Source organism: Centropristis striata, chromosome 7 (genome assembly GCF_030273125.1).
Source record: "Centropristis striata isolate RG_2023a ecotype Rhode Island chromosome 7, C.striata_1.0, whole genome shotgun sequence".
Taxonomy (NCBI): domain Eukaryota; kingdom Metazoa; phylum Chordata; class Actinopteri; order Perciformes; family Serranidae; genus Centropristis; species Centropristis striata.
Genome location: NC_081523.1, coordinates 10,891,480 through 10,917,954, shown reverse-complemented (window position 1 = coordinate 10,917,954; position 26,475 = coordinate 10,891,480). Strand labels below are relative to the sequence as shown.

General features: G+C 38.7%; 1 protein-coding gene across 2 annotated transcripts in view; it reads left to right on the top strand.

Moving 5' to 3' along the window:
- The first annotated feature begins 4,203 nt into the window (after nucleotides 1-4,203).
- sgsm1a (small G protein signaling modulator 1a) overlaps nucleotides 4,204-26,475 on the top strand; it is a 32,431-nt gene continuing 10,159 nt past the window's right edge. For both annotated transcript variants that reach the window (XM_059337493.1, XM_059337492.1), the window contains exons 1-15: nucleotides 4,204-4,224; nucleotides 4,354-4,397; nucleotides 13,170-13,245; nucleotides 19,140-19,302; nucleotides 19,532-19,684; nucleotides 19,906-19,973; nucleotides 20,680-20,825; nucleotides 21,367-21,504; nucleotides 21,605-21,729; nucleotides 22,302-22,369; nucleotides 22,587-22,750; nucleotides 23,153-23,288; nucleotides 24,108-24,237; nucleotides 24,693-24,757; nucleotides 25,864-26,009. In XM_059337493.1, coding sequence (XP_059193476.1) covers nucleotides 4,206-4,224; nucleotides 4,354-4,397; nucleotides 13,170-13,245; nucleotides 19,140-19,302; nucleotides 19,532-19,684; nucleotides 19,906-19,973; nucleotides 20,680-20,825; nucleotides 21,367-21,504; nucleotides 21,605-21,729; nucleotides 22,302-22,369; nucleotides 22,587-22,750; nucleotides 23,153-23,288; nucleotides 24,108-24,237; nucleotides 24,693-24,757; nucleotides 25,864-26,009 — 1,641 coding nt within the window. In that variant the 5' untranslated portion in view covers nucleotides 4,204-4,205. The remainder of the gene's footprint in view (nucleotides 4,225-4,353; nucleotides 4,398-13,169; nucleotides 13,246-19,139; nucleotides 19,303-19,531; nucleotides 19,685-19,905; nucleotides 19,974-20,679; nucleotides 20,826-21,366; nucleotides 21,505-21,604; nucleotides 21,730-22,301; nucleotides 22,370-22,586; nucleotides 22,751-23,152; nucleotides 23,289-24,107; nucleotides 24,238-24,692; nucleotides 24,758-25,863; nucleotides 26,010-26,475) is intronic.

The window sequence follows — 26,475 nt, the reverse complement described above, 5'->3', positions numbered from 1 at the left end:
ATTTTGTTCACATAATTGTGCAAAAGAAAAAAACCTTATTTTCAACAAACATAGTAAACTCCCTATAGGTATAGTTGTGCAAAACTGTAAACAATATTGCAGTACATGATGGAACTGAACATATAACATAAATAGTACTGTAAATCACTCATGCACATCCAGACGTTCCTCTCTGTCTGGCCACATAGTTTCATCTACATCACAGCGAATACGTAAGTTGGGAAATGTTTTCACGCATTTCTTTATACTATTTAATTTACTCTTCCCAAAGTTAAGTTATCCTTATAGTGGTCTTCTATATCAGATATCACAGAGTGCTTCAGAATAAAAGAAGAGGGCAAATTAGAAAATACAGACACAATATAAAAGTAATAATTCTGGTTGAGGCCCTGTTCAAACAAATGAGCAGGTGGTCCATTTGAACTTCCAAAAGTTGCATATAGAAAGCTATAAATAACACCTTGAGCCATCTTGGCTTACTGATGCTATGTTAATATAGTTTGGTGAAGTCAGCAGAAGAGAATTGCAGCTTAACTGCACTCATCAGGAAAAACCTAATAAAAAGATTTTGGTAATCAAATCCAGCACTTTTAGCACTGAGGGCCTTGAAGAGGCTGCTAACTGGATATTCAGCAGTCACGCTGGAGAGAGTGCATCAAATGAAGTTACTTTGGGAAACGGATATGACACAGAGATGGGACAAGAGACATCCAGCACCATTATACAATTGTCACTAAAGGGCCAAATGTCAGATAAACTGTCTGGCTTATTGTCTGGCTGCGTCACCTGAAGCTGGAAATGTTGAAATGGAGACTGTTTCATAACTGTGAATTCAGGATTTTTCATAGATAGATAGATAGATAGATAGATAGATAGATAGATAGATAGATGATAGATGGATGGATGGATGGATGGATAGATAGATAGATAGATAGATAGATAGATAGATAGATAGATAGATAGATAGATAGATAGATAGATAGATAGATAGATAGATAGATAGATAGATAGATAGATTCAGATTCCTCATGTCTTCTTGTTGTCAGAGCCAACAGGACAGGGAAGAGTAAACAATCATCCGGGGGAAAAGGGCTGCGGTTGCTCAGCCGAGGTGTGGTGGCCCCCGAGGGTCAAAAACATAACAACATAACAACAAACCATATAGCACTGGCCTTCTCTAACATACAATCCTGTCAATCTGCATTGGCACACATGGGCAGAAGAACATCAGACTGACAGGAGCCTCTATTGCATGCCCTGGTGCCTGTTAGAGCACGTCGGGTCTAATCACATATGGACATGTGCATGTTGGACCTGACAGACAAACAGACAAGGACATGACACAGCACGGTTATTTCTGAAAATTTAGGACTGGATTTTGTTTGGAGATGTTTTCTGTTTGTTGGCCCCGGTTGAAATTCTTCTTCTTCTCATCTACATTGTGTCTTGGAAGCTTGTTTATACATTTAACATCACCCAGAGTCTATGTACACTTTACAAGCCGGTTAAAAAAACAGAAAAGGAAACAAACAGCATTATATTTAAAAGTACACAAGCATACACATAACACACATGCATAACTGGTTTACTTGGGATTAAGGTGAAAGGGTCAGTGATTGGGTCCCCATCCAGTGAATCAGAATCATTTTTATTGCCAAGATGGTTTTCACATACAAGGGATTTGCTTTGGTGTGTTGCTGCAAAAGAACAAAGTACTAAATACAAATATAGATTAATAAAACAAGTACTTTGTGTCAAAAAAGAGGAGCATAGTTATAAAATATGAAGAATAGAAAAAGTCAACGTACAAACAATATTTAAAAAAAAATAAGTTATTGTACTTTAAGTTATTATATGGAGTTCTTTAAATGAGGGAAATTGCTGTGCAAGCAGGAATATGCATAATGAGAGATGATAATAAACAGAAAAGAAGATGTGTTTCCAAGAAAAATAGACATCTTCAAGCAAATGCTTTTTTTAATTTTTATTACCCACATGAAATTGTTCTTGTGTACCAGATTACATAAAAGTGAGTAAATGTAACTTTACTCTTCACTGGATTTTCTGATCATCTTCTGAAATCTGTCAGTTGTTTTATGTTTCTGCAGATTTTTCCTTTCACACTTGCCTGTAAATAAATGTTGTTTATCGTGAGCATTGAACTGACAAACACATTCAAATAAACACTGTTGTTTCCCATTGACAAGTAGGCACATGGTAAGCTGGAGAGGAGCTCTGTGTGTGCTGTTTACTCAGGCAGAAGTCCTGCTATATGGCATTTAACAAGACATGTTATTACCTCACATTATCTAAAGCCACTGTAAGGTGTGAGTCACCCAGCGAGGGAATCCTGGGTTGAAGGGGGAGCATGTGAGGGAAATTGAGAGCGAAAATGGGACTGAAGAGCTGTTGTCACAATAAAGCAGGAAGTAGGCTCTTTCCTCTCAGCCAGAGACACATAAACTACTGCTCTGTATTTTAAATTATTCATTTTTATCCTCAAATAACACCTAACTGTGCAAAGAGTCTAGTGGAAAATTGTGATATTAGAGGTCTCAACAAGTGATTTAAACTTAAGGTTTTACTACATGATGATCATCCACAATAGGAGCATGTGGATTGTGTTGGTTCTGAAACAACTAGAGGAGCTTTTGGGGGGTCTGGCCCAGTCCATCTCAGTCTGTCATCCTGTGTTATCCCTCCATCCTTTCACCAGCTGATCTACCTGACAGCTCAGTCCTGCAGGCAGAACTGGACCCGTGGCCCAAAGAAGCTCAGAACTCCGGTGCACTGAAGCCTACCAGCCCCATCCTGCTCATATTCTGACTCAAATATGTGGGTTTTTTCTAAAGATGTTCTCACTTTCACAATACCGACTTATATGTGAAAACTGATGCTGGATGGATGGGAAGAATGACTCTGATTTAGATTAAGGCTGAAAAAATATATGGCTATAATTGGTCTTTTGAGCATCTTTGGGCATCAAATATGACACAGTCGCCATCTTCTGGGCAATATGTATTATGACCTTTAGACTACAAAACTATTAGAAGAAACACATAAGCCTTTGTAGAATTTCTTGGTTCAATTCTCAGGTTTTTTTTCAACCAAAGTAAAGTTAATAATTGTCAGTCAGCATTAATATTGATTCTGTTTTAATATAGGGAAGCTCAATAACCTTTTCTATGATTTCAAACAGAGATTTACAGTGTTTTGTTCAGCCATTATTTACATGAATCCAATAAATTGTACCTGATATGCCCCAGCTTGAGTGTATCCAGCAACTTTATTTTATTCTTTATCATTTCAGCTGTGTTACAGTAATATAAATTACATATATACATCTCAGACCGTAAAAAAAGAAGTATGTAATAGAAATAGAAATAAAAAATAGTATACAAAAGAATAATTACATTTTTGTGTTGTTGCTGTGTTGTTGTCTTTTTCTTTTTTGTTTTTTTCACAAAAACACCAGTAGTGTTATGTTAAAGGATTAAAGTTCTGAATGCACATTTGTAAGTTATGATCAGGCCTAAAGTTGATTTAAAGATGATTGAACTCAGTTGAAATTAATTAATTAATGCTGAATCACATAAGTGTCGAATAATTTGAAGAGATTAATAATAATTGTGTGTGTGTGTGTGTGTGTGTGTGTGTGTGTGTGTGTGTGTGTGTGTGTGTGTGTGTGTGTGTGTGTGTGATTTGCAGTTACAATTTCTGGTCCATCACAAGTCTTTACTCATTTTGACCACAAGATGGCGTGAATGTGAAATGTTTCCATGTGAGGGGAAACTTACACTTGCACTTGACTCCTATCGCCATGTATTATATATATATATGTAAGCTTATTTTCAGTTCAGGGATATTTAGTTTTCTATCTGCATTGAGTGTATTTGTGTGTTCAAAAAACAACAACATAATGCTGTGATATAGTATTATCATAAAGACTCCTTCAGTTAAACTTATATTGAAGTTTAATGTGTTCAACTAGTATTAATGTGGACAACTATATTTAATGGAAATCGTTCTCTGATTTGAATGCAAAGAAAATTTATTTGCATTTGCATTTGTATTGATCCTCGGGCCACCCAATGGCAGCCCTGCATGTGTCTTTAAGAGGCGTGTGTGAGAGGAGGAGGGTCGCAGTGTAGCAGCAGCTCTCAGCTGATGGGAGGAGTGCCGCTTGCAGACAGGAGACAGGATCCATGGCAACAATCATGGCAGGTGGGAGCAACAAAAGATATGAGGATAAACATTTATAAATTATATGTGTGTTGTTTGTAGAATACAGAATTTAAGTTGTATCAGATTATAAAAACTGTCCTGTGTGGGATTGTTTGTTCTGTTTTTCAGAAGCAGAGACCCGTCAGAGGCTGCTGCGCACCGTCAAGAAGGAGGTGGGTGTTTTCAGCTCAGCACTTATCGAGTCGGAAAAACAAACACGTTGGTTTGTATGAGGCTGTACAGTTCAGCCTGTGCCTAGTTGTTCCCTTACAAACACTAGTTGGCACTTGTGCTGTATGATCTGTCTTTTCCTCATGATGACACCTGAGATAAATGGCTTGGATGCTCAGCTGAACCTTTAAGGAAAGATTAGAAAACAAGTCTATATTAATTATCATAATTCTAATAGTAGTCTTTAAAGAGTGCTTTCTTAAAAAAAACTATATATCTTATTGAGTGTACCCTGTTTTGAGTAGTCGTGCTGCAGCTCACTAATTATTCGGGTGGAGAAGCAGCATAAAGGAAACAGATTGTCTGTCAGTGTTTGTAGTGTTTATGGCAGACCATCAGCCTTCTGCCAAGCCATTTGGTGGTTAGCTCTAACTCTGTGTGTGTGTGTGTGTGTGTGTGTGTGTGTGTGTGTGTGTGTGTGTGTGTGTGTGTAATGCATGTAATGAGTTACATGGTGTTGAGTGGGAACAAATATGGAAGCAGCTCTGGTGGTTTTTGTTCGGCTGGTTTTCATCACTTCGTGTCACTCATCATCATTTGAGGTTGCTGCAGTAAAACCAGAGGACCAGAGCTCAGCAGAGATCAAATGAGGCGTCTCTACCATTCAGTCTGTCAAGCTGGTTTCTTCTGAGAAATCTTCATCTTTGTGAATGGTGAAAGGAGTCTTTTACTGAATGTTTTAGGTCTGAAATCCTGAAAAGAGGATGTGGAGTTAATAAATGCTTGTTGGAAAGGCTATTGACTTTTCAACCAACGTCTATAGACCTACAGTCTCAAGTAAAGACCTGTTTAATAACACTTTACATGTCAAAGATCTCTGACATGTTTAGAAATGTCACAAGAGACAGAATTAATTCATTAATTCTTTCATTTAAAACCTCATAAAGCAAATATAGGGACAACCCTCATTTCCAGTAGTGTGGAGGTTCATGCAATAAATAGAGAAAACAAAAATGAAATAGCAGTAAAAGAAGAATATGTGACTATATCAGTTAAAGCATCCTTACTTATCATCTAACCTGTAGTGCTGTTTATCAATCTAGATTGTTTTGGTGTGAGTTGCACAGTTTAGGAGATAACTGCTGAAGAGATCACTGCCTTATCTCTAATATAATGGAACTAGATGGCTTTTCTCATGGTTTCTCAGGTGATCAAAGTGCCAAAAAATAAATTTGAAAAATTCAACAGCAATATCCCTTTACAGAAAACATGACCCAGTTATTAAAGATTGTTTACAACACTCAAAATCTTGCACTTGGGAAAATATGTATTCTTGATTTGGGGGTAACCTGTCCCTTTAAGCTTCACAGCAGCTAAACAATCAATTTCCTGACATGCTTATTACGGCCTAATAATATTAGCAAATCACATTTCAAGCCCTACTGTTAGTCTTGTGTAACTACCCTACAGCTTTCAGATGGTATGAAGGGTTGAGGTTTTGGATTGTAGCTGTTAGAAAAATAGATATCTTAGAAATAGACTATAGTATTCAGCATTTTTTTTAATTTATTTTAGAAACCACTGTGTTTAGACCAGTGTTGTTGTTGTTGTTGTTGTTGTTGTTGTTGTTGTTGTTGTTGTTGTTGTACACAATACATCCATTACTTATTTGGTTCTTATTGAATTCTTACAACTAGCTCGATTCAAAGTAGTGATCTTCTTATTCAGATATGCATATTTAAAACTTAAAAATGCCAGTGTAAAAACGTAACCGTAAATTAATTGATTATTTAACTAAATAATTGATAAGAAACGTCTATATCGTCGTCCAATCAGAAACAATTAAACAGGAAGTCAGTGTAGTGTCACAGTACGACAGGCTCTGCGATAATTCAGTTTTTTAAAAAAAGTCTTAGTGGGCCAAGAATTAACTATGTAAAAATTAGCAGACAACCCTTTGTAAATGCAGGTATAAATCTTTTTTTTTTGCCTTTTATACATACATGTATACATAAAATTATAGTATAGTTTGTATTAGGGCAATTAATCAAATTTTAATCGTGATCACGATTTTGGCCGCCACGATTAAATGACATAGTACTTAACTTACTTTTGTAAAAGCCGCCGAAGCAGTGTTGCCAACTTAACAACTTTGTTGCTATATTAAGCAACTTCTAACTAAGCAGACGTCCTTAGTGACAATTTTTTTTTAAAAAGCGACTGGCAACATATCCAGCGAATTTTTCTGCTGTTATTGGAGACGTTTGGAGACTTCAGTCGAAGCGGCACAGTCCTCCTGCAGCAGTCTCTCCCAGCTGCAGAGCCGGGGAGGATGTTAACTAGTCTGGTTAAGTCTGCGAATTGCTAATAGGCTAACAGTTAGCTCTGTAGCAGTACAGTGTGTATGTGCTGCTGCTGCAGGAGGTGTTCACTTAGCGATCTCTGTTTATTTACAACAAGCACCGGACACTCTGTGCGCACACTAAAAACTGTTCCTATTGTTTGTTTAAAAGTTGTGCAATAAAAATACAGATGTTTTCCCTAACATGATGAATAATGATTTGTGCCATAATTGTGCAGCCCTAGTTTGTATAGAGCAACGGCTACCTAAATAAGCTATCTTACCTAAAAAGCGTTATTTCGCGTATTGTTTTATAATTTGAAGTACACAAAATATAATGGAGCAAAATGCAATTTTACAAATGTGTTTTAACAGCTAAATACCAGCTTTTGATAAAATGTCATGGCAGATAGGCTCTCAATCTTACCTCCGTAAAGTGGCTAATTTATTAATGTTAGCAAGCTAGCGTTAGCTTTATCAGTTGGTTCAGTTAGCGTTAGCTACCCAGCCTGGCAGTTACTGTGGTTACATGTTTAGTAATATCTATAGTTTCTATAGTTTGTGTGGTGAAACCTTTTTTAATTTGGAATTTGCTACGTTTTGTCATAATTAGGTTTAAACTTGTTAGAAACAGCTGGTGCAACGACTTCCACTGTGACCGTGAATCAACGTTATAATAATAGAAAATCATTCCAGTATTCACTGCAGTGTGATTAAATATTTAAACCAATTCAGCTTCAAACAAATTCACTTTAATACATCCACTCTATTGAAGATGGGTGATAGTTAGTTCTTTTTTTTAAATGAAATCTTAATATCAGCTTTACAAACTAAGCAAACTGATTTATGTGTCTATTGTGTCTCTATTCTCCTACAGCGTTATTTACTTTGTGGTCACTACTGTTGAGGTTTTTATTTACCTTTGTTTGCTCAGGGAAGGTTTTCTCAAAATTTCTAACACCTTAATCAAAATGTACACAATTAAAATACTTCTCAATCATCCCTGGGAGCTTTACAGCATCACCCAAGCTGTTCTACTCTTGTTTGTTTTGGGCACTAAAAAACTGAAGCAGAGGAACATTAACAATGGAGCAGAGAGTTACTCATTCTCTTTTCCTGGCCAGCTTTATACCAATCCGTACCACCTTGTTTAACACCCTTCACTTAACAATAGATGGATTTATTTCATTAGTTTCTTCAAGACTTTATTTTCGCCAAACAAACAAAGATAAAAATCACATCCTGGATCTTGTGAAAGGAGGAATGAAGAGACTTTGCTCTGATTTGTTTTCCTACGAGTCCTGTTTGCAGTCTTATCAGTGGAGACCAGACCCTTCCCATGATTAAACCTGGCTCCTGTGTGCTGATATGGCCTCACTGGGATTCACTCACAGTGGCTCTTTTACTGTTTACCACAAATGCAGGCTGATGGAGTCTGTGGATGGAACAACACAGTATGATGGCTCACTTTATTCACAGATAGCACTTCATGAAAATTAGCTTTTATTTTGATGAGTTAACAAACAATTTTAATTTATTTGTAGGTGTTTTTCAGATTCACCCTTAAAGGCCAGATAGATGTTGTTGTTTGTATTTTTTTCCCATTAGTTTATTATTACTCTGTGTGGGTTATACCATATGGAGTCGCTATGCTGTGTGTTCTCACGCTCTCCTTGTCCAGCTGGTTGTGTGCCACCGGGCTGCTCTGATATACCTGGATGTGGGCCATTATCCAGAGAGCGCAGCATGTCTGTGGCTGCAGAATTACCTTCTGGTACAAATTGGTTTGAATGATATCTCTTATTCTCTCTAGCTTTGATACAGAACCTCTCTCAGTCTGTCTCCGTCTCTTTGTCTTGCTCTTACCGTGCCTCCGAATTATGCTCTGCCCTCTGTCTTTTGTGCATCACACGTGCACGCAAACACAAACACACACCTGTGTTTGCTTAAGGAGAGGGGGGCGGCTATTAGAAGAACAGGCCATAGAGACCTGCACCATTTACTTTTCTGTGTGCTTACTCAGTATAACGTTTCGTCAAGGGAGTGTAAAATAACCCTCCAGTCTTGTTCTGTTTTCTGATTCCTGGTAGTATGTCAATAAAAGCATCAATACAGAGTCGATTCATACTGTGGGAACAAGCCAGAAGAAGAGAATCAAATATTGTTGTCAAAGATACTGATGGAGATTATTATGCTGAGACTATTATACAGTGTTTGACCTTTTTAAATGAATGTATTCATAATTAGGTTTTGATATGGATGAGATGGGATTACCTGGAGAGTTTGTGCACCATTTATAATCAAAATTAGCTACACAGTGCTGTTGGTATGACAGTTGAGGTATTAATATGCAGCAGCTTCATGGTCCACCTCAATCTCGGGTGATACTGTACATGCCATGTTAAAATGATTTCAGGTCTCTCTGACCTTTGGAAGTCGTCAAAGCAATTTTTTTTGCCATAAGGGTGACCTAGGGGGCAGGAAGTCCTCACATACCCTTTTTTCCACTGATATGGAGCCAGTTTGCACACCTAATTGTAAACTGTGTGGAGCATTTCAGCCAGAAGTAAATCTGTTTTGAAACCCAAAAAGTTGGTTCCAAGCTGGAACAAAAAAATAGCATGTTTCTCTTGCAAACCAAAGTGGGCGTGTCATGCACATAATAGTCATTTTTATCATTAATAGTATCTAATATCTGCAATAAACTAACAAAAGCTTGCAAATAAGCATTGCAAAACTGCTGGAAACATATGCTGGTTTATCAGATAGAACCAGAGGAAAACTCCACAGGAAAAAAATGGACAGTTCCATGACTGCTTCATCTGCTGAAGATGATCATGTAATATGATCCAAAAGCTCCAGAACCGCCACTGAATGGACCGTATGATGAGTGTGGTTTGCATTGATTTTGTGGTGGAATCATGTTCACTGCCACAGTAGCTGATCAGTCTTCCTATTGACTGTTAAATTATTCAAATAATGGAGTCTTAATTCAGATATGTAACTTTGAAACAGAAGTGTAGCATTTTGAGGCCTAAAGAAGATATTTCTTCTTTTTTCCCTGCTTCGTTGCTCAGTGGCCACAGAGATGATGAATAATGAAGGGTGGATGTTAATGGATGGGGCTTTCTCTCTGGCTCTTATTTCTTGGCTCTGCTGTTGCAGGAGTTAATTGGAATACTCTAAAGATCTTTTATCACTCTGGTTGATGCCTTCAGGCTACAGTGGTTAGTTCAGAGCAGATTCATCAGGCTTTAATGCAGTAACAGAGACGTTTAATGGCTGTTTGTTGCGTCACGCACATTGTCCTATCTGTACATTTTTAGTGAAAATATATATATTTTTTGGTGTTTTAGTAGATACGGCTGATCTAAATGGTGAACTTTGTGCAAATGTGTGCTTCATTAATGCAAAATGAACACACTAGGACTCTAGGTGGCCAGATAATATGTGAAATGATGACAGCACAGCACATCTAGATATTACTTGTTGCTGTAGTTGAGGGGCTGTAATGATTTTTGTTTATTTCAGTGATGAATGAACGTTGTTGACGCAAATTAGGCGGAAGTGATCCACTGAGGCACGTGTTGTCTCCATAGAAACCTGCAGGTTGTCTGAGCTCAGACACTTCACCGTATGAATTCCTGAGGGGCCTGATGCGTTGTCCAAATGAGAGAGATGAGAAAACACAAGGAGTCTGCAAATCAATCAGCTTCTTGTATGTCAGGTGCACTCAAAAAGAAAATTGGTGCAAGAAGTCCTGTGTGTGTGTGTGTGTGTGTGTGTGTGTGTGTAAGCTTTATATAAGTGTGATCATGAGTGGAGCGGGTGTGCATCACATCAGTCTGGCACTGTCTGTGTTTTGCTGGCAGCATGAATCATTTCTGTTGATGCTGAAGATAACAATGCAACTGAAGCGAACAGGCCAAATTTGCGTAATGACTGCTGTCTAATTAGTGAATGTTTTTTATTTCCAAATGTTTTCATGGGGCCAGGGTTCGAGGCGCATTTGTTTTCCAAGTGTTTTGCAAACCTTTTTTTCTCAAGAGAGAGATTAGTCTGTTTTAGGACCTAATCTTGTATTAACAGTGAGAGTGCAATCAGTGCTCAGTGGGCAGATTTTTCCAGCACTCTCGCAGAAAAACAAGTTGTTCTGTGTTTCACAGTTTAATCTTGAGCTTCATGATCAGTTTTATATTCTCTCTTTGTTGAAGTGTTAACTCCATATGGACTGATAGATGTGTATGCATTTACATATTCATTTAATAGGGACAGGACGATATGTAAGAGTTTAATGCAGAGAATAACTCAAAATAATTTTCATTATTGTGATAACCATTAACAAGTACAAATAAACCCAAGAAAGGTGAACATCAGGGGTGTAAATCACAGTTTTCATCACAACACGATATTGGATTGATACATTGGACAATGATACAATATTTGCCGATATCACAAAGTCTGCTGCGGTACGACTGTGGTTCTATTCAGGTGCCAGTGATCGATATGAGAAGCTATGTTATACCCATTTAACTCAACCTGTTACAGGTTGTCACAAACAACAAATAAAATATAATTTTATCATCTTATTTCTGAGCTCCTCCAGATATTTAAATGAAAAACATTCCATTATTCTTTTATACAAAGAATAAAAATGGACCGCCTGTTCACTAAAAAGGGCCACATTCGTTTAAGTGCAAATGTTTTTATGAGTTAACTTAAAGAGCCTGTGATGATCTTTTAATTATGAACATAGACCATTCCCAAGATTGGTTCTATCTGTGTGCTCAGTTTACTTCTTAAAAACAAAACAGGGAGATTGTCAAAATAAAAGCCTATATTAATCATGCATTGGTGATCAATCTATATTGACATATTGTTACACCCCTAGTGAACATGTTGACATTTTGCACTTTAATCTATCTTGAAAAGGACCAAGGTTTGGCATATCTCACTGAGCATGTCTCACTCTCTCTCACAAGGTTAGCAGTAAAAGTGCTACATTAGTACAGTTTGACTTTTTTTTTTTACCACAATGCCGGTTTTACTTTTTTTTGTCAAAGGATAATGATTAGTTGTCTATATCGTTTGATGTCATGGTAAAAAAGTGAAATTTGTGTCCAGTCTGTACAGTATACTTTTTGTAAGGGAAAGTGATTCCAGTACGTTTTAATGGCCTTTTAAGAGTTTTAAGCATATTCTGATGATTATCGGGATTGTACTGCGAATCACAGTTATTTTGGCCAGAATCCTGACATGAAATTTCTATATTGTCCCATTCCAAGTGTTTAGTCTCTCAATTGTAGACTTACAAGTATAGGTTTTGGCAATATATTTTACTTTAACTTAAATCAAAGATCATCTTCCATCAGTGAAAGTTACAGGTATTATAATCCATGTGTGCAGCAAGTAAACTACATATTAAAATTATTGGTCCATAAAATTGAACCGTAGTGGAAAATCTAACCTGAAGGCAGAACTTTATCTCCTGGAAAGCTTTATGATCAAGCTGTAAAAGTCAAACCATGAAATCTGATATTGTAAAGGCAGCTGGCTGCTCCTTGAATGGTGGACTGCTTCACAGAGAAAAGATTTCTTTCTTCCCTCCAACGAAGGATTGAATCGATGTGTTGATTGGAAAAAGGAAAAAGGTTAAAATGGGAGCAGAGGGAAGCAAACCAGTGGAGCAAATAGGCGCATGTGTGTGTGTGTGTAGGTGAACTTGGCAGTGCAATATGGCCATTGTGGACAGACTCATTTCAACAGGAAATTACAGCTATCTGTGTGGCTGTGTCCGGACGTTGATATTCCCTATGCAGATTGCAGAGCGGTGCACACACAGAGGGACGTCTCCATAGCCACCAGAAGGATTGATTTATCCGTCGTCTTAACTGTTGGTCTGTAGCTGTTGTCAGGCCAGTGGGAAGAGGATTGAACCTAACTAATGAGAGTTACTTCGTGAGCATGTGTGTGACCTTCTCCATCTTTTTAAAGAGTAGTTGGGTTTGCATGAATAGGATGTCATCAGCCTTTGACGCAACTGAATCCACCAAGGATTACAGACTGTTCAGAAAAGAGGGTGTGTGATGGATGAACATCCCCCACCTCCCTTTATTTCCTCCCCTACCCCTTAAATGTACCACCTCCATTTCCCAGTAGAGGTCCTTGGGATGAGAGCTGGTGACTCATCCACCAACTTAACATGCACTCTTCCCACTCAGTGTTTTTCTTCCTCTTAACTTTTTAATCGCAGTTCACCCCTGTATCATGCGCTCTCTTCCCATCATTTTACCCTTGTTTTTTCAATACACATGTTTTATAATTATTCTCTTATCTATTTTTGAAACCGTGTCACCAACAAGCCACTGGAAGACTGTGTGTGTGAGTTGTGGCATGTGAATTAGTCATCCACTATCTGCCATGTCATTGACAGGTGAAGCAGATTATGGAGGAAGCCGTCACCAGGAAATTTGTTCACGAAGACAGCAGTCATATTGTGTCCTTTTGTGGTGAGTATCCAAATGAATCACAAAGCTTTTGCCCATTTATAACCTCTCCAGCATGAACAATTCTGCAACACTAAAAATAGTCTGAGTGGGTTGTATTTTTTTTTATTGAAATTATTCCTGTTATCTGATTTAGTTACTTGTCTCATCTTTATATTGTAGTCGTGACATTGGGATATTGACGCATTTTTTGCTGCCTTATCATATCAGCCAGGAGGAGATCATACAGTTGGTGGTGTGCAAGTGTGTATCTGTCTGTACACAACTAATCTCCTATAACACTCGATCTATTAGGTTAATATTTCTTTCTGCACATTAAAACTGTATGCTGAAGGACCTCTCGCAGTTGTGGTAATTCCCTGTTTTTAAAAAACCTTTTTATTGACAAAATCACAAAACAAGACATTTCTGGCAATCAGCTAAAAAATAGCCATACATAGTCAGTTGCAGGTCACATTTTGGCTTTTGTTCTGGCTCAAAAACATCCAGAGAAAAGCTTGCTCCCATGTCGAACCGGACCATCTGCAGATTAATTCCATAACCAATATGTTCTGATCCACTAGGATTAGGCCCCTGCACAAGATGAATAACCCCCCGATTTTGTTCTCCTCACCACCATCTTGTCTGGAAGGAAAATTGAGAGAGCTTTAACTGCACTTTTCTAGTTCCACTCTGCAGCCATGTTTACAATAGAATATTCCTCACAAAAAAACTTGACCAAATAGAACAGGAAATGGTCAAAATGAATTATCATTATTTTCTTCTTCTTTTGTTATTCTGAACGGAAATATACATGCCTCCTTTACCTGGCAAAAACAATCTTAGCATAGGATAAGATATATCAAATCAAATCAAATCAAATCAATTTTATTTATATAGCCCAAAATCACAAATCACAGATTTGCCTCAAAGGGCTTCACAGACTGTACACGGTACGACACCCTCTGTCCTTAGACCCTCACATTGGCCAGGGAAAACTCCTCAAAAAACCCTTTTAGCAGGGGAAAAAGAAGAAGAAACCTCAGGGAGAGCGACAGAAGAGGGATCCATCTCCCAGGACGGACAGACGTGCAATAGATGTCGTTGTACAGGGCAGAGTAGAAGCTAGTAAAAGATACAGCTAGTGGTTCCTTAATATTAGATTCCTATAATATAGGTCTTTGTCCAACAAGAATATATTTGCTTCATGACACCATTTTAATCAAGAAGGAAGTTGAGATATTTCCTGCTACTTTAAAAACAGGCAGTCGTCCCAGTGACGTGAAAATCCACATCAACCGCATAACTTTTGTACAAGTGATAATCAGTGTGATTTACAAATAGGGACATTAAAAGTTCAGTATTCCACCAAATGTGACTGTGCTGACTCCAAATGGCACCAATGCAGTGCAGCATCATAACTGTGAGAAACACGCTGCCCACATGCAGGCGCTCACACTAGTCAGATGTCTGGCTCAGTCCAGAGCTGTAATCAGTAACAAGATATATTTGGGTATTTCAGTGTGAATAAAACGACTCTCATCCAAGTGATATTTTTACTTGTTGGATGCCAAAGAAAAGTACTGGTGTTAACTTATATGATGATGAGACTCTTATAAAGCCATTGAAATGTATGAAAATGTATTAAAGTATTAAAAAAGTGAACAGTGACAAAACGTAATCCCTTGACACAGACTCTTAATACCATGTAGAAAAATAAGTTGTCACCATTTTACCTCTGGGTATATGTCAAGGGAGATGTGCCAACTATTGAACAAGTTAGCTCTTAATTGTTGTGAAAATGTAATTGCTTAGTGTGGCGATGGGCAACACCACTATATTTAGTAACAAAAAGTGAGAAAGAAAAGTTAAAAGCTGCGTTAGTGTAAGACACAGACATAATAACTTAATAGAGCCCGACCGACATGGTATGTCAGCTGGTAAAATAACAATTTTAGAGGGAAAAAAATTAGGTAACGCTTTATATTAAGGTCCTTGTAATAACCATTAATTAACAAGTAATAAGGCCCTTGTAAGTCATTACAAGATGCTTATTAACATTATTGTGTGTTTATAAGCTTATATAAGTGTTAATAATGGCATTACAAACAACCATGACCCACCCTTTATGTCTTTGCCATGCCTTTATTAATCTTATTTTGTTTGCTTATTGATATTAAAATATACTTTATTGCTCATCTATTATAAGTTAACTATAAGTTAACTATGCTTTTTGCAACTACCGGATCTAAAGCGAGAACAATGCCTTATTACTTGTTAATTAATGGTTATTAAGGACCTTATTATAAAGCGTTACCAAAAATTATATTATAATGGCAGCTGGTAGTGAATTTCTAAGGTGGAACCGAAATATAAGTTGGTTGTGCACCAATTTTGCACTGATCTAACTATGAAAATAAATAATAATATATAAATATATACGTCAATACTGTCAGATACGATATGTGGGTAATAGGTTGATATCCGCCAGTAAAATTAATCAGGCTCTATGATTTATTATCAACAGTTCCGCTCATGAGCTCAATAGAGAGGAAACAAAATAATACATTTTTGTAGGCCAACGTGGAAGTAGCATCGCCATGGGTCTATTAATAATTCACCCATGGAAATTTTGCTTTGGATTTTGGATCATTGCAGAAAATAAACTGCGAAAGTATAGCTTCGAATGACATTTCCAGCACAGCTTGAAAATGTAATAAACCTGAGATGTTTTGGAGAGTTATGAAAATAATTTGTCTTTTTTACTACATTGTGATGGAAATGTCTTTTTTCCAGTGTTGTAGTTATTATGTGTGCTTTATGTGTGTCCTTCTGTGTTGTCATGTGTGCGTGCCACCAGTGTCTCTGTTTTGTTGTCAGCCAGATTCCCCCTCCACCTGACTCCTCCTGTGATTCTTATAGTGGCTCTTGTTACTACATGTCCTCTTTCAGCCGTGGTCTGTTTAGAGATGAGAGGGAGTGGAGGATGGGAGAGGAGCTCACCGGGGAGCAATTAGCCTCCACCATCATGGATACTTTGATGAGCTGCCCAGGCACAGTCTGAAATAAAGACGCTGTGGATGGAATGTGTGTCAGAGAGCCACTTGAGTTATGATCGATGAAAAGAAGCACAGTGAAGCCAAAAAATAACTATAGTCTTATTGATCAATTATAGAATCAGTTTATTTTCTTAATTGCAGTTTCTCAGTTAAAGTCCTCCCTTTTTTTTGCTGTACATTTATCATGACAGGTCAGGACAATTCCTTTAAATGGCAATCTGACTCATTCAGTAGGAGTGAACAGGTTTGAATCACTTCATTTGATTTCACTTTTAGAGATCCACATGAAGCCCCGGCAACCTTTTAAAAAAAAAAAACTTCCACTTTTGCCTGATCTACTTTTATGTACTTTGCAATTTTTTATTTTTGTCAGTAAAGTACAGCATTTCTAAATGGCTTCAGGAATCTATTAACTATTCCACTAAACATTTAAAATGTGCTTTCCAAATATGCTTGTATTAAGATTAAAATGTGATGGAAAAAGGAAGCCAAAAAAAAAGCCAAATTAGGAAACATTACCTGAACATAATCACAATTTCGACCAATGGTGGTAATGTGCAGACTTAAAATATATTATATATAGATAAAAAATATAAATATAATACAAGGTGCCAAAAACTACTCAGAAACTACAATAACACTTATTTGGATTTTGAAATGACATGTTGTGTTATTTGCATTTTAACATACTCTATCTACAATTGTTAAAAGATAAAAGAAAGGATTATTGGATGCTGATGTGAATCAAATTGTTGGTGACACATCATACATATTTTGGTCTGTGGCTTATTTTGGCTGTTTTAATTGCTGATTAATCTCGCAATTATTATAGCGATTTATGGCAATCAGCTGATTAATCTGCCTGCCTCTGAAATGTCAAAGCCATTCAGTATACAATGAAACTAAGATGCAAATGCTCACATATCAGAAGCTGTAAGCAAATGCGTGTTTCATTCGACATCATTGGATCATATTCTGTAGATCCACTTATCCACTAATAATTTCAGCACTGTCCATTTTAAGACTGTCGGTGCCTTTGGCTTCTGTGAGTGAAGTGTTGGTCAGCTGTGTGTCACTGTCCAAGAGTCTCTTAATGCACTCAGTTGCCACAGATACAGGATGATTAGAGGCAATTTAATGTGTTTGCTGTTTTTACCAGGAGGGACAGCACAAAGGGCTAATCCTGCTCATATGATGCTAATTTTCTTGTCGCTGCTGTTTATGATGGTTGTTGTAGAAAATCATTAAGATAAAGCATCTCATCTTGCAGAATAGAACAACAGTTTCTTGCTCCAGGTTCCTGTCTTGTGTGTCACACTGAACCCTTTATGTTTTTATTTGTACTTGCTCTACAGTGAACAAATTTCCCAAGTGTGAGATAAACAAAGAGTTGTTTGTAAAACTGCCACTGATGCCGATGTTCATATCAGAGTTTGTAACTGCAGAGACTCAGCGGGTAGACAGTAGCTCTCAAAAAGTGTAAAGGTTTAGGAGTTATTTTCCTCTGCACTTATGCCATTTGAATCTAGTTTGCAACAACGACAAGAGAAAGGAGTATGAACTATATTTGGAGACCTTTTAATGTTACGCTTTGTTCTGACATTTAGCTTTTTGCCCTTATAATGATGTGGAGAAAAGCAGCAGAGAGAGATAAGGAGCAAAATGCAGGAAGAGAGGGAGATGAAAAGATCAGCAAAGATGGACATGTTTTGATAAAGAGAAAACTGAGAGTTGATGTCGGTGATGGCAGTTTTATTGGCTAGGTAGAAGTGAAGCCCTGTTAGCAGCGATTGTAGTAAGAGCCGCGACGGAGGAAGTGACAGGTGCACTGAGGAGAGCAGCTGATGGAAAGAGAGAGAGAGAGAGAGAGAGAGAGAGAGATTGTGATGCTGATGAGCCGCCGACACCCCTCCCTCCGCTCATCTCTCCCCGAGCACGATAGCTCCATCAACAGGGGTTGCCGTGGCAACGCCAGCCTTCCCCCTGACCCCATGTGAACAGAGCCACAGGATTAGTCCTAAAGAGAACTCAAATGTCAACACAGCTCCAGGCGCTGCCACGTAGGCCTTAGAGAGGAGAGGGGTGTCTGTTTTTCTGCACAGTTGAACAATTGTGCAAGTGTGTCATCGTGTCATCAACTTGTCTGACCATTACAGCATATTGGATGATCTTAGTTTATACAGAGATGATTATGTGAAAGCCTGAATTCATTAAAAACGTTTTTTCTGCATCTAGAAAATCCATTAATGTAGCAGAATGGTGTGATATGTATGTGCTCATATACACTTAATAAAATACATAAGTGGCATGGATATGCACTGTGTGGAGTTGCAAATGGTGATGAAACTAACTTGACTACTGACATGCTGTGCATAAATGCATTGTTGAAATTGTTTGTTTTTAATAATATGCCCAGGACTCCCTGGAAAGCAGGTTTAACACTGAGTGGATTATCCTGCTGAAATGAAGTTGATAGAATTGAAATGAATGTGTGATATGCTAATATATTAGGCGCCAGTGTCACGAAATTGCATTTTATGGAGCAAAATTATGATCTTAACAAATTAAAGCTTGACTATTTTATATTTTTACGTTAACAGCGAGTCAAATTACTCTGTGTAATGTGAATGCTCCAAGGACAATTTTTCAGCTGATGGTCAGCTGATTCTGCTTTTCTATTTATTGTGTTAAGAGACATATTTTCGAGACCAAAACAGAGCTAAAAGGAGATTGAATATCGGTTTAAAAGTCTGGTGTCCTTTATTGATATTCATTCATTTCAGCATACTGTCTCACTAATGTGCACTTGGCGAAGGGTACATTTTTGTTTTTTTCAACCTTGTGTTTTTGTCCACACAGCTGCAGTGGAGGCATGTGTTCTGCATGGCCTGAAACGGCGAGCAGCAGGCTTTCTGCGTAGCAACAAGATAGCAGCACTCTTCATGAAGGTGGGGAAGAGCTTCGCCCCAGCCGAGGAGCTGTGTAGGAAAGCCCAGGAGCTCGAGCAGATCATTGAAACAAAGTGAGAGATGCACACATCACAGCAGACTTCAAAGCTTACATCAAAGACACTGCGAGTGCTGAACTCTAATAGCTGTCTGCTTACTTGAAGGCCTATTTTTTTATTATGAAAAACCATCTAAATAATTCATGTTTAAATCACTGAATCAATCGAATTACTGATGCGACTTGCGTCATGCAGATGAATGGAATTTGTTTTGTTTATATTAAAACTTTTCGCTCTCATGCAGACGAAGTCAGAGCTCACAAAGTCAAGACAGCCTTCGAAAGATGCCCCGACTGCCCAGCCTCAACCCGCAGGGAGTAAGGAGTCTGTGGATCCGCACGGCTCTGTTTGAGAAGGTGCTAGACAAGATTGTCCTCTACCTGGTGGAGAACAGCAGGTACGTTAAGATGGGCCGATGGATCATCAGCTGTTCAACTGTTTCAAATATGTTGTGGCATTTTTATAGAGTGCTTGGCGGCCTTATCAGTGCAGGAGTCACTAGGACTGACTCCTGTTGATGCATTATTATTATTGTATTGTTGTTGCATATTTGAAATAAATCAATCAAATCAAATCAATCAAATGTTACAAAATCCCACTTTCACATTTGTCTTCCAGTAAATATTACGAGAAAGAGGCTGTTCTGATGGACCCAGTGGACGGACATATCCTTGCCTCTCTGTTAGGTAATTATTTGTGACATTGGAAGTGTTTGTGCCTTTAGAAATATGAGATCATGGTGTTCCTAGACACAAGTTCAGCAGAATATAACTTCAGCTGGATGAGTATCCCAACCTTGTCTTTTTTCCGTTTTCCCCCTAATTTGTACAAATAGCCAGTCCCCACTGTGCTGCAGATTTTTCAGCTAGCTTCATCTTCTTCCATTTACATTTACATTTACATTTAGACAGGCTAACCAGTAGCACGTTCTGCTGCGACAGGGACATGATTCCTCAACAGCTTCCCACGGCTAAACGCTGACAATTTTTTTAATGAGTCCAACCCAGGAGCACTGCTGCTGGAAGACAAATTTGGGTTTCAGCAGGCAATTCAATCCATGTGCTACTACCTGTACCTTTTTAGATGAGGCTTTCTTGGTATAATTTGTTACCCTTAGGCAACAATTCCCAACCAAGATAGTCTCAAGATAAATCTGAGGTAATTGTGAAAAAGACATGAAAGCAGAAAAAACATATTTCTGCACAACCAAAAACATGCCCTAATGCTAAGTTCATAGCAGTGGCCTGGGTTTTATTCTGAAACATTGTGCTGGGTCATCTATAATTGTGCTTATTGGTGTTACGGATACTGATAATCTAATGAATGATAATTGATAATGAAATCTTATAGCTAGTGTCTGCACTGCATAACTGTTCACCCTCATTGTGACAGTCGGTCCGTGTGCTTTGGAGTACACAAAGATGAAGACGGCCGACCACTTCTGGACAGACCCGTCTGCTGACGAGTTGGTGCAAAGACATCGCATCCATGGTGGCCACTGCAGACAGGATTCACCCACTAAGAGGCCTGCACTGTGTGTGAGTATTAAAAGAAATAATACAGTAGATGAACATGCATAATTATTGCCAAGCTCATTTTTATGTTAATGGCGGATGCCATAGCAGGCAGAGTTTCAGTGGTGGCTCTGATCAGTTTTGTTTCCTTGTGAGATGTCGCCTGTCAGATTAAAGAGAACCTACTAACATTACTGCATAAAGTGAAGCACGGCGTGTCCCAGGAGAAAGAACACAGTGTCTCTGAGACCTTCACACTTGTTCAGTGTTCATCAGTGAACCAGGTCAACTCGTTCTATATTACAGCATCACAGTGCTCTTACAGTTGCATGGTGCTTTGTATTTGTATTTGTGTATTCCAAGCAGAAGTAGGTCTTTGGGAGGATGCACTGGTGCACATGAATTCATCTTTTATTTTTCTTATCTTGAGTCATTTGAAAAAGAGATCTTCTTCATGGAAAACAGCTTTACTGTGACTGACCAGCTGTAATTCATTCTGCATGAGCCATCAGTTTAGGTCTGGTTTACAATGTTTGTTATCTGGTGTGATATGTTTTGCCTCCAGATCCAGAAGCGGCACTCCAGCAGCAGCATGGATGAACGATCTTCCCCCTCTCCATCAGCTCGTGAATATGTGGAGTCGCTGCATCAAAACAACAGGGTGACCCTACTGTTTGGCAAAAACAATGTGCTGGTGCAGCCGGTAACTGACTTATGCTTGTCAATCACTCATAGATATATAGGGCTGACTTCTTGTGTCAGTTGCAAAAAAATCAAAACATCTGTCCATATGGTTGTTTCAGAGGGACGACATGGAGGCTATCCCTGGTTACCTCTCTCTGCACCAGAATGCTGACCTCATGACCCTGAAGTGGACGCCCAATCAGCTCATGAACGGCTCTGTTGGAGACTTGGACTATGAACGCAGGTGCAAAATTATCCAACAGCAAATGGATTATGATTATGTTAATTGTGTCCGTCTACAAAGCCTACATTTAACAATATTGGTAATCCTTCTCATACAAGAATATCTACATGTAAACCCTCTGCCATATATCTTTACTTCTTTTCCCTGCTGTTTGTGTAACACTCGGGTGTTACTGAATAATGCAGTGTGTTTGTGTGTGGCTCAGGGGCTCAGTACATACGAGTCAATGCAGCTGATCCGATGAGGCTTATTTTCAGCACACCAGCAGCCAGCAGATGGTTTATTGACTGAGACACTGTCAGACATCTCTCAAACCCACAAACCGTGTTATGTTCCTGGGCCTGTGCATGGTTCCTCTCACCAAAAAAAATTGATTATTACATTAGCTAACTCTGCTACTGAGAACACTCCGGACTACTCTCTTTATTAGCCATAAAATTAATGTTCCTTGAGATTTGGACTCGGATAAACATTCACTATGGATTTTTATTTTTCACTGTTAGATGATGATCCACCTGATGTGCTGAGACTAGTCATTCTATTGAGGATGTATTTGATTTTATATTTTTCAGTGTATACTGGGACTATGCCATGACGATCCCTCTTGGGGAAATAGTTTACTTGCACTGCCATCAACAAGGTGGGTCCTCACAAACCTTCATTTTATGGTACAATTTTTTTGTTTTTAAATGATTGGGTTTTGTTACATTTTCTGTCAATTTAAGTGCAAATTATAACTTTAATGTGTGCTACACTGCCTGTTTTATTTGTTATCAATGACTGCAATTTAACACAGCCATCAAACAAAATTGTATCATGAATAATTAAACTCATAATCTCCTGTATAACTCCTGTAGTTGACAGTGGGGGGACGGTGGTGCTAGTCAGTCAGGATGGGATCCAGAGACCTCCACTTCGCTTCCCCAGAGGAGGCCACTTGCTCCAGTTCCTCTCCTGCCTGGAGAACGGTTTGCTTCCCCGCGGCCAGCTGGACCCTCCACTTTGGTCTCAGAGGGGAAAGGTCAGCACAGGACGTCTTCACATCCACAACTCAAATTACACGTTTCTTTGAGAAAAATCAGCCTCATCTAATCAATAAATCAATAAAGGACATTTTGAAATAGAAGCACTGTGGGGGTTGAAATCGTGGTTGGAGTGATGCTAATGAATGGGTGGCTTGATGTTCTCTCTGCACCACCACACAGAGAGTTAATAAATTGATGTTTTTGTTGGACCGTGAGTATCAGTGTGTCTGCAGCTAAACATAATAATGAAAACCACCCACGCATGTTCAGCCACTATTAATAAGCTGAAGCACGCAGACACTCATCATCTTTAATTCACATAGCCGGCTTAGCTGGGCTATAATGGTGAATTTTTTGTCACTGGCATTTGTTTAATATCAGTTTTATTCTCATCGCAGGGGAAGGTGTTTCCCAAGCTGCGGAAGAGGGTTCCTCAGGGATCTGGATCCTCGGACTCGGTCTCAGATAAGGAGGAAGATGAGGCCACAGACTATGTCTTCCGCATCCTCTTTCCAAACAGCCAGTCAGAGTTTGGTAAGATTCCCTCCAGAGAAGCAAATAATAATGAGCAGCACCCACAGGCCTCTCCACTTTGTTGCATTTTCATGAGAATGTTGCTCATTGTTTGTTACAGTGACTATAACCCATCCTCCCCATCTGACTTCCTCCCTCTCCCTTCAACTGAGTGGACAGACCCAATTCAAAACAGGGACATTGGTTGTTCCCAAGCGGTCCTGCAGCTGTCCCGAAGAATCCCCCTCACTCACCGGAAGCAGCTGTAACACTGTCACACCTTGGCTCGTCTGCCTGTCTGTCAGCTTGCTTTTAACTCGCTGCATCTAATATCCTCCTGGCCTGTCCTGCACCTCTGGCAATGTTTATTGATGCATGCCTTTATTAAAGCCCCTCCCACTCCCTGTCGCCCCGTGTCACACCTATTTTACTGCATTACAGCGCAGTAACCTTTTAACAGCCGACTGGGAGGATAAGTGATTGATCAAATATGGCTGATGAATTGAGAAAGGCTTCTGCTCAATTGATCTTTCTCTCTATAAAAATGTAATTGAATATGAAGGCTTCATGCTTTGTGCATCATTTGCAGACTGCATAAATTATTTTGTTTATATGCTCTGTCTTTGCTCTAACAGGAATCAAGCACAAACAAATTGTACTCTGAAGTGCCTTCAGCAGATCACAATCGATGAGCATAATTCTGCTTATGCAAAGTGTTTGCAGCTGTGTTTAAATCATCCAAGGGCAAATGAAATTGTTGCGGAAAGCTCAAGCAGCATGATGCTTTTTAAATGACAATAATGGTGTGTATCTGTGTGTTTGTTTGTGTGCATGTTGCAGTGACTCCTCCAGACTTGATGGATCAGGGAGCTACAATGTGGCATCCGACTCTCAGGAAGTCCTCGTGTTCCTCTTGTTCTCAGGGGAGCTTCTCTGATGGGGCGACGCCCAAGGGATGCAACCATGAGAGGTGAGAGATAAGCAGGCGTCAAGCGAGACTGAGTCGTGTTAGATGGTGACAGGGAATCACAAACCTGACATCCATCAGTGCCGACCAGGAATCCTCAACAATACAGACGAAAGTGTGAAAGGAACAAAGAAACAAGAACCCAGCAATTACCCAGAAGACAATTATGTGACATTTACCTCACAAACGTGGGAATATGAATTCACAGGAAAATTAGGTGATAACAACGGCAGATAAAACAGGCTGTGAAAAAAGGCATGCCTCCGCCAATTTGTTCTATATGGCAACAGAATAGGTGATCATTTGAATAACTAAAGGTTAGAGCCGACGCTGTAATAAACTCTGCATTAGCTACAGTATCTCAGAACGATATGAGTAACTTCTCAAGCACCAAGTGATTAGTTTAATGATAGTGTTTTTTTCAGCTATGAAATGCTCTGTGTTGTTTCTTCCTGCAGGGCTCCTCTGAAGATGCTCTGCGACAACATGAAGAATCAGATCATCTCTCGGGCATTTTACGGCTGTATGTGACTGCTTATTGTTTACACTGAAAAGCCTTAAAGTTTCACCCCAAAATCAAAAATGCAGATTTTTCCTCTTACCTGTAGTGCTGTTTATTAATCTAGATTGGTTTGGTGTGATTGATAACAACAAAGAGCAAAAGAAACTGATCTGGTGAGCCATGAAAATGATCCGTTTTTGTAACAAAAGTGAACCTTAATTTATGTATCTGGCTTGTGATTTGGATCCATTCTGAAATTGAATAGGTTCTTCCTTGGTCCACGTTAAACTTTACCACACAGTTTTATAAAAATCGGCCCAGTAGTTATTCAGTAATCCTGCTGAAAAACAGGCAATTTGACAAACAGTATTTTCTTGGCAGAGGTAACTATGATAGAAAGAAAATAGTTCCTACATGACCCTGCTAATGACAAGGACTGGGGGTTATCTTTAGTAACCGGGTCATGATTTCTGGATAGAGACATTGCTGTCGAGTTTTTGAGTTTCAAGTTTCTTAGAGTGCCATCTAGTTCTATTATATTTGGGCTGACATCTCTACAAACAATCTACAGGTGCATCTCAATAAATTAGAATATCCTAGAAAATGTATTTATGTATGTAATTAAATTTAAAAAAGTGGAAATAACACATTATGTAGCCCCATTACACACATAATAATTTCATGCCTTAATTTATTTAATTTCTTCTAATTATAATGATTATGGCTCACATTTAATGAAGACTTAAAATTCTGTGTCTCAAAAAAACTAAAAAAAAATACTTATCACAAAAGACCAATTTTTAAAAATATGTTTAATATGGTAGTGTTGGCCTCTGAAAAGTATGTCCATCTATATGCACTCAATGCATGGTTGGAGCTATTTGACTTGAACTACTGGAAATTGACTTTTCCATCATATTCTAGTGTATTGAGATGCACCCGTGGACTGATAAATAAGTGAACAGGTAATGTGATAATACATTTTTATTTTGGGGTGAACTATCCCTTTAAATATTAGAACACATTCACACAGAATGCCGTGTTGGCAGAAGTACTTGATGTCTTCATTTTAATTATCACAGATCCATCCATAGAGCCATTAACTAATGAACTGTATTGTCAACCAGGGTTGGCATACTGCCGTCACCTTTCCACTGTGCGCACACACCTCTCTGCTCTCGTCAATCACACCATTGTGGAGCCCAACGTGCCGTGTGATGCCTACAAAGGGCTCACCACAGACGTGTGGCAGACATTCCTCCAGGACTGCACAGTAAGCATCTCTGGTGTCACAGCATATAACACAGACCTCACATTGCTGCTGACAGTATGCCATCAACACACACACACATACACACACACATGCATGTCCAGTCCCAGGCTCTCTCTTTCCCTCTGTCACTCTTCTGTCTCATCCATATTCATCCTCTGCTAATCATGTGGCTCACACCATTAGTCTCACATCAGTGTGCATGAAGCATGACTAATGGCTCTGCTGCCACTCTCAAAGTCCACACCTACAGTTTATTTGGACAGTAGTCACATTTACCTGAAACCACTGAGAGTTTCACCTGAACATAAAAATTAGTTTACATATTTACATACAGTACAGGCCAAAAGTTTGGACACACCTTCTCATTCAATGCGTTTCCTTTATTTTCATGACTATTTACATTGTAGATTCATCAAAACTATTCATGAACACATGTGGAATTATGTACTTAACAAAAAAGTGTGAA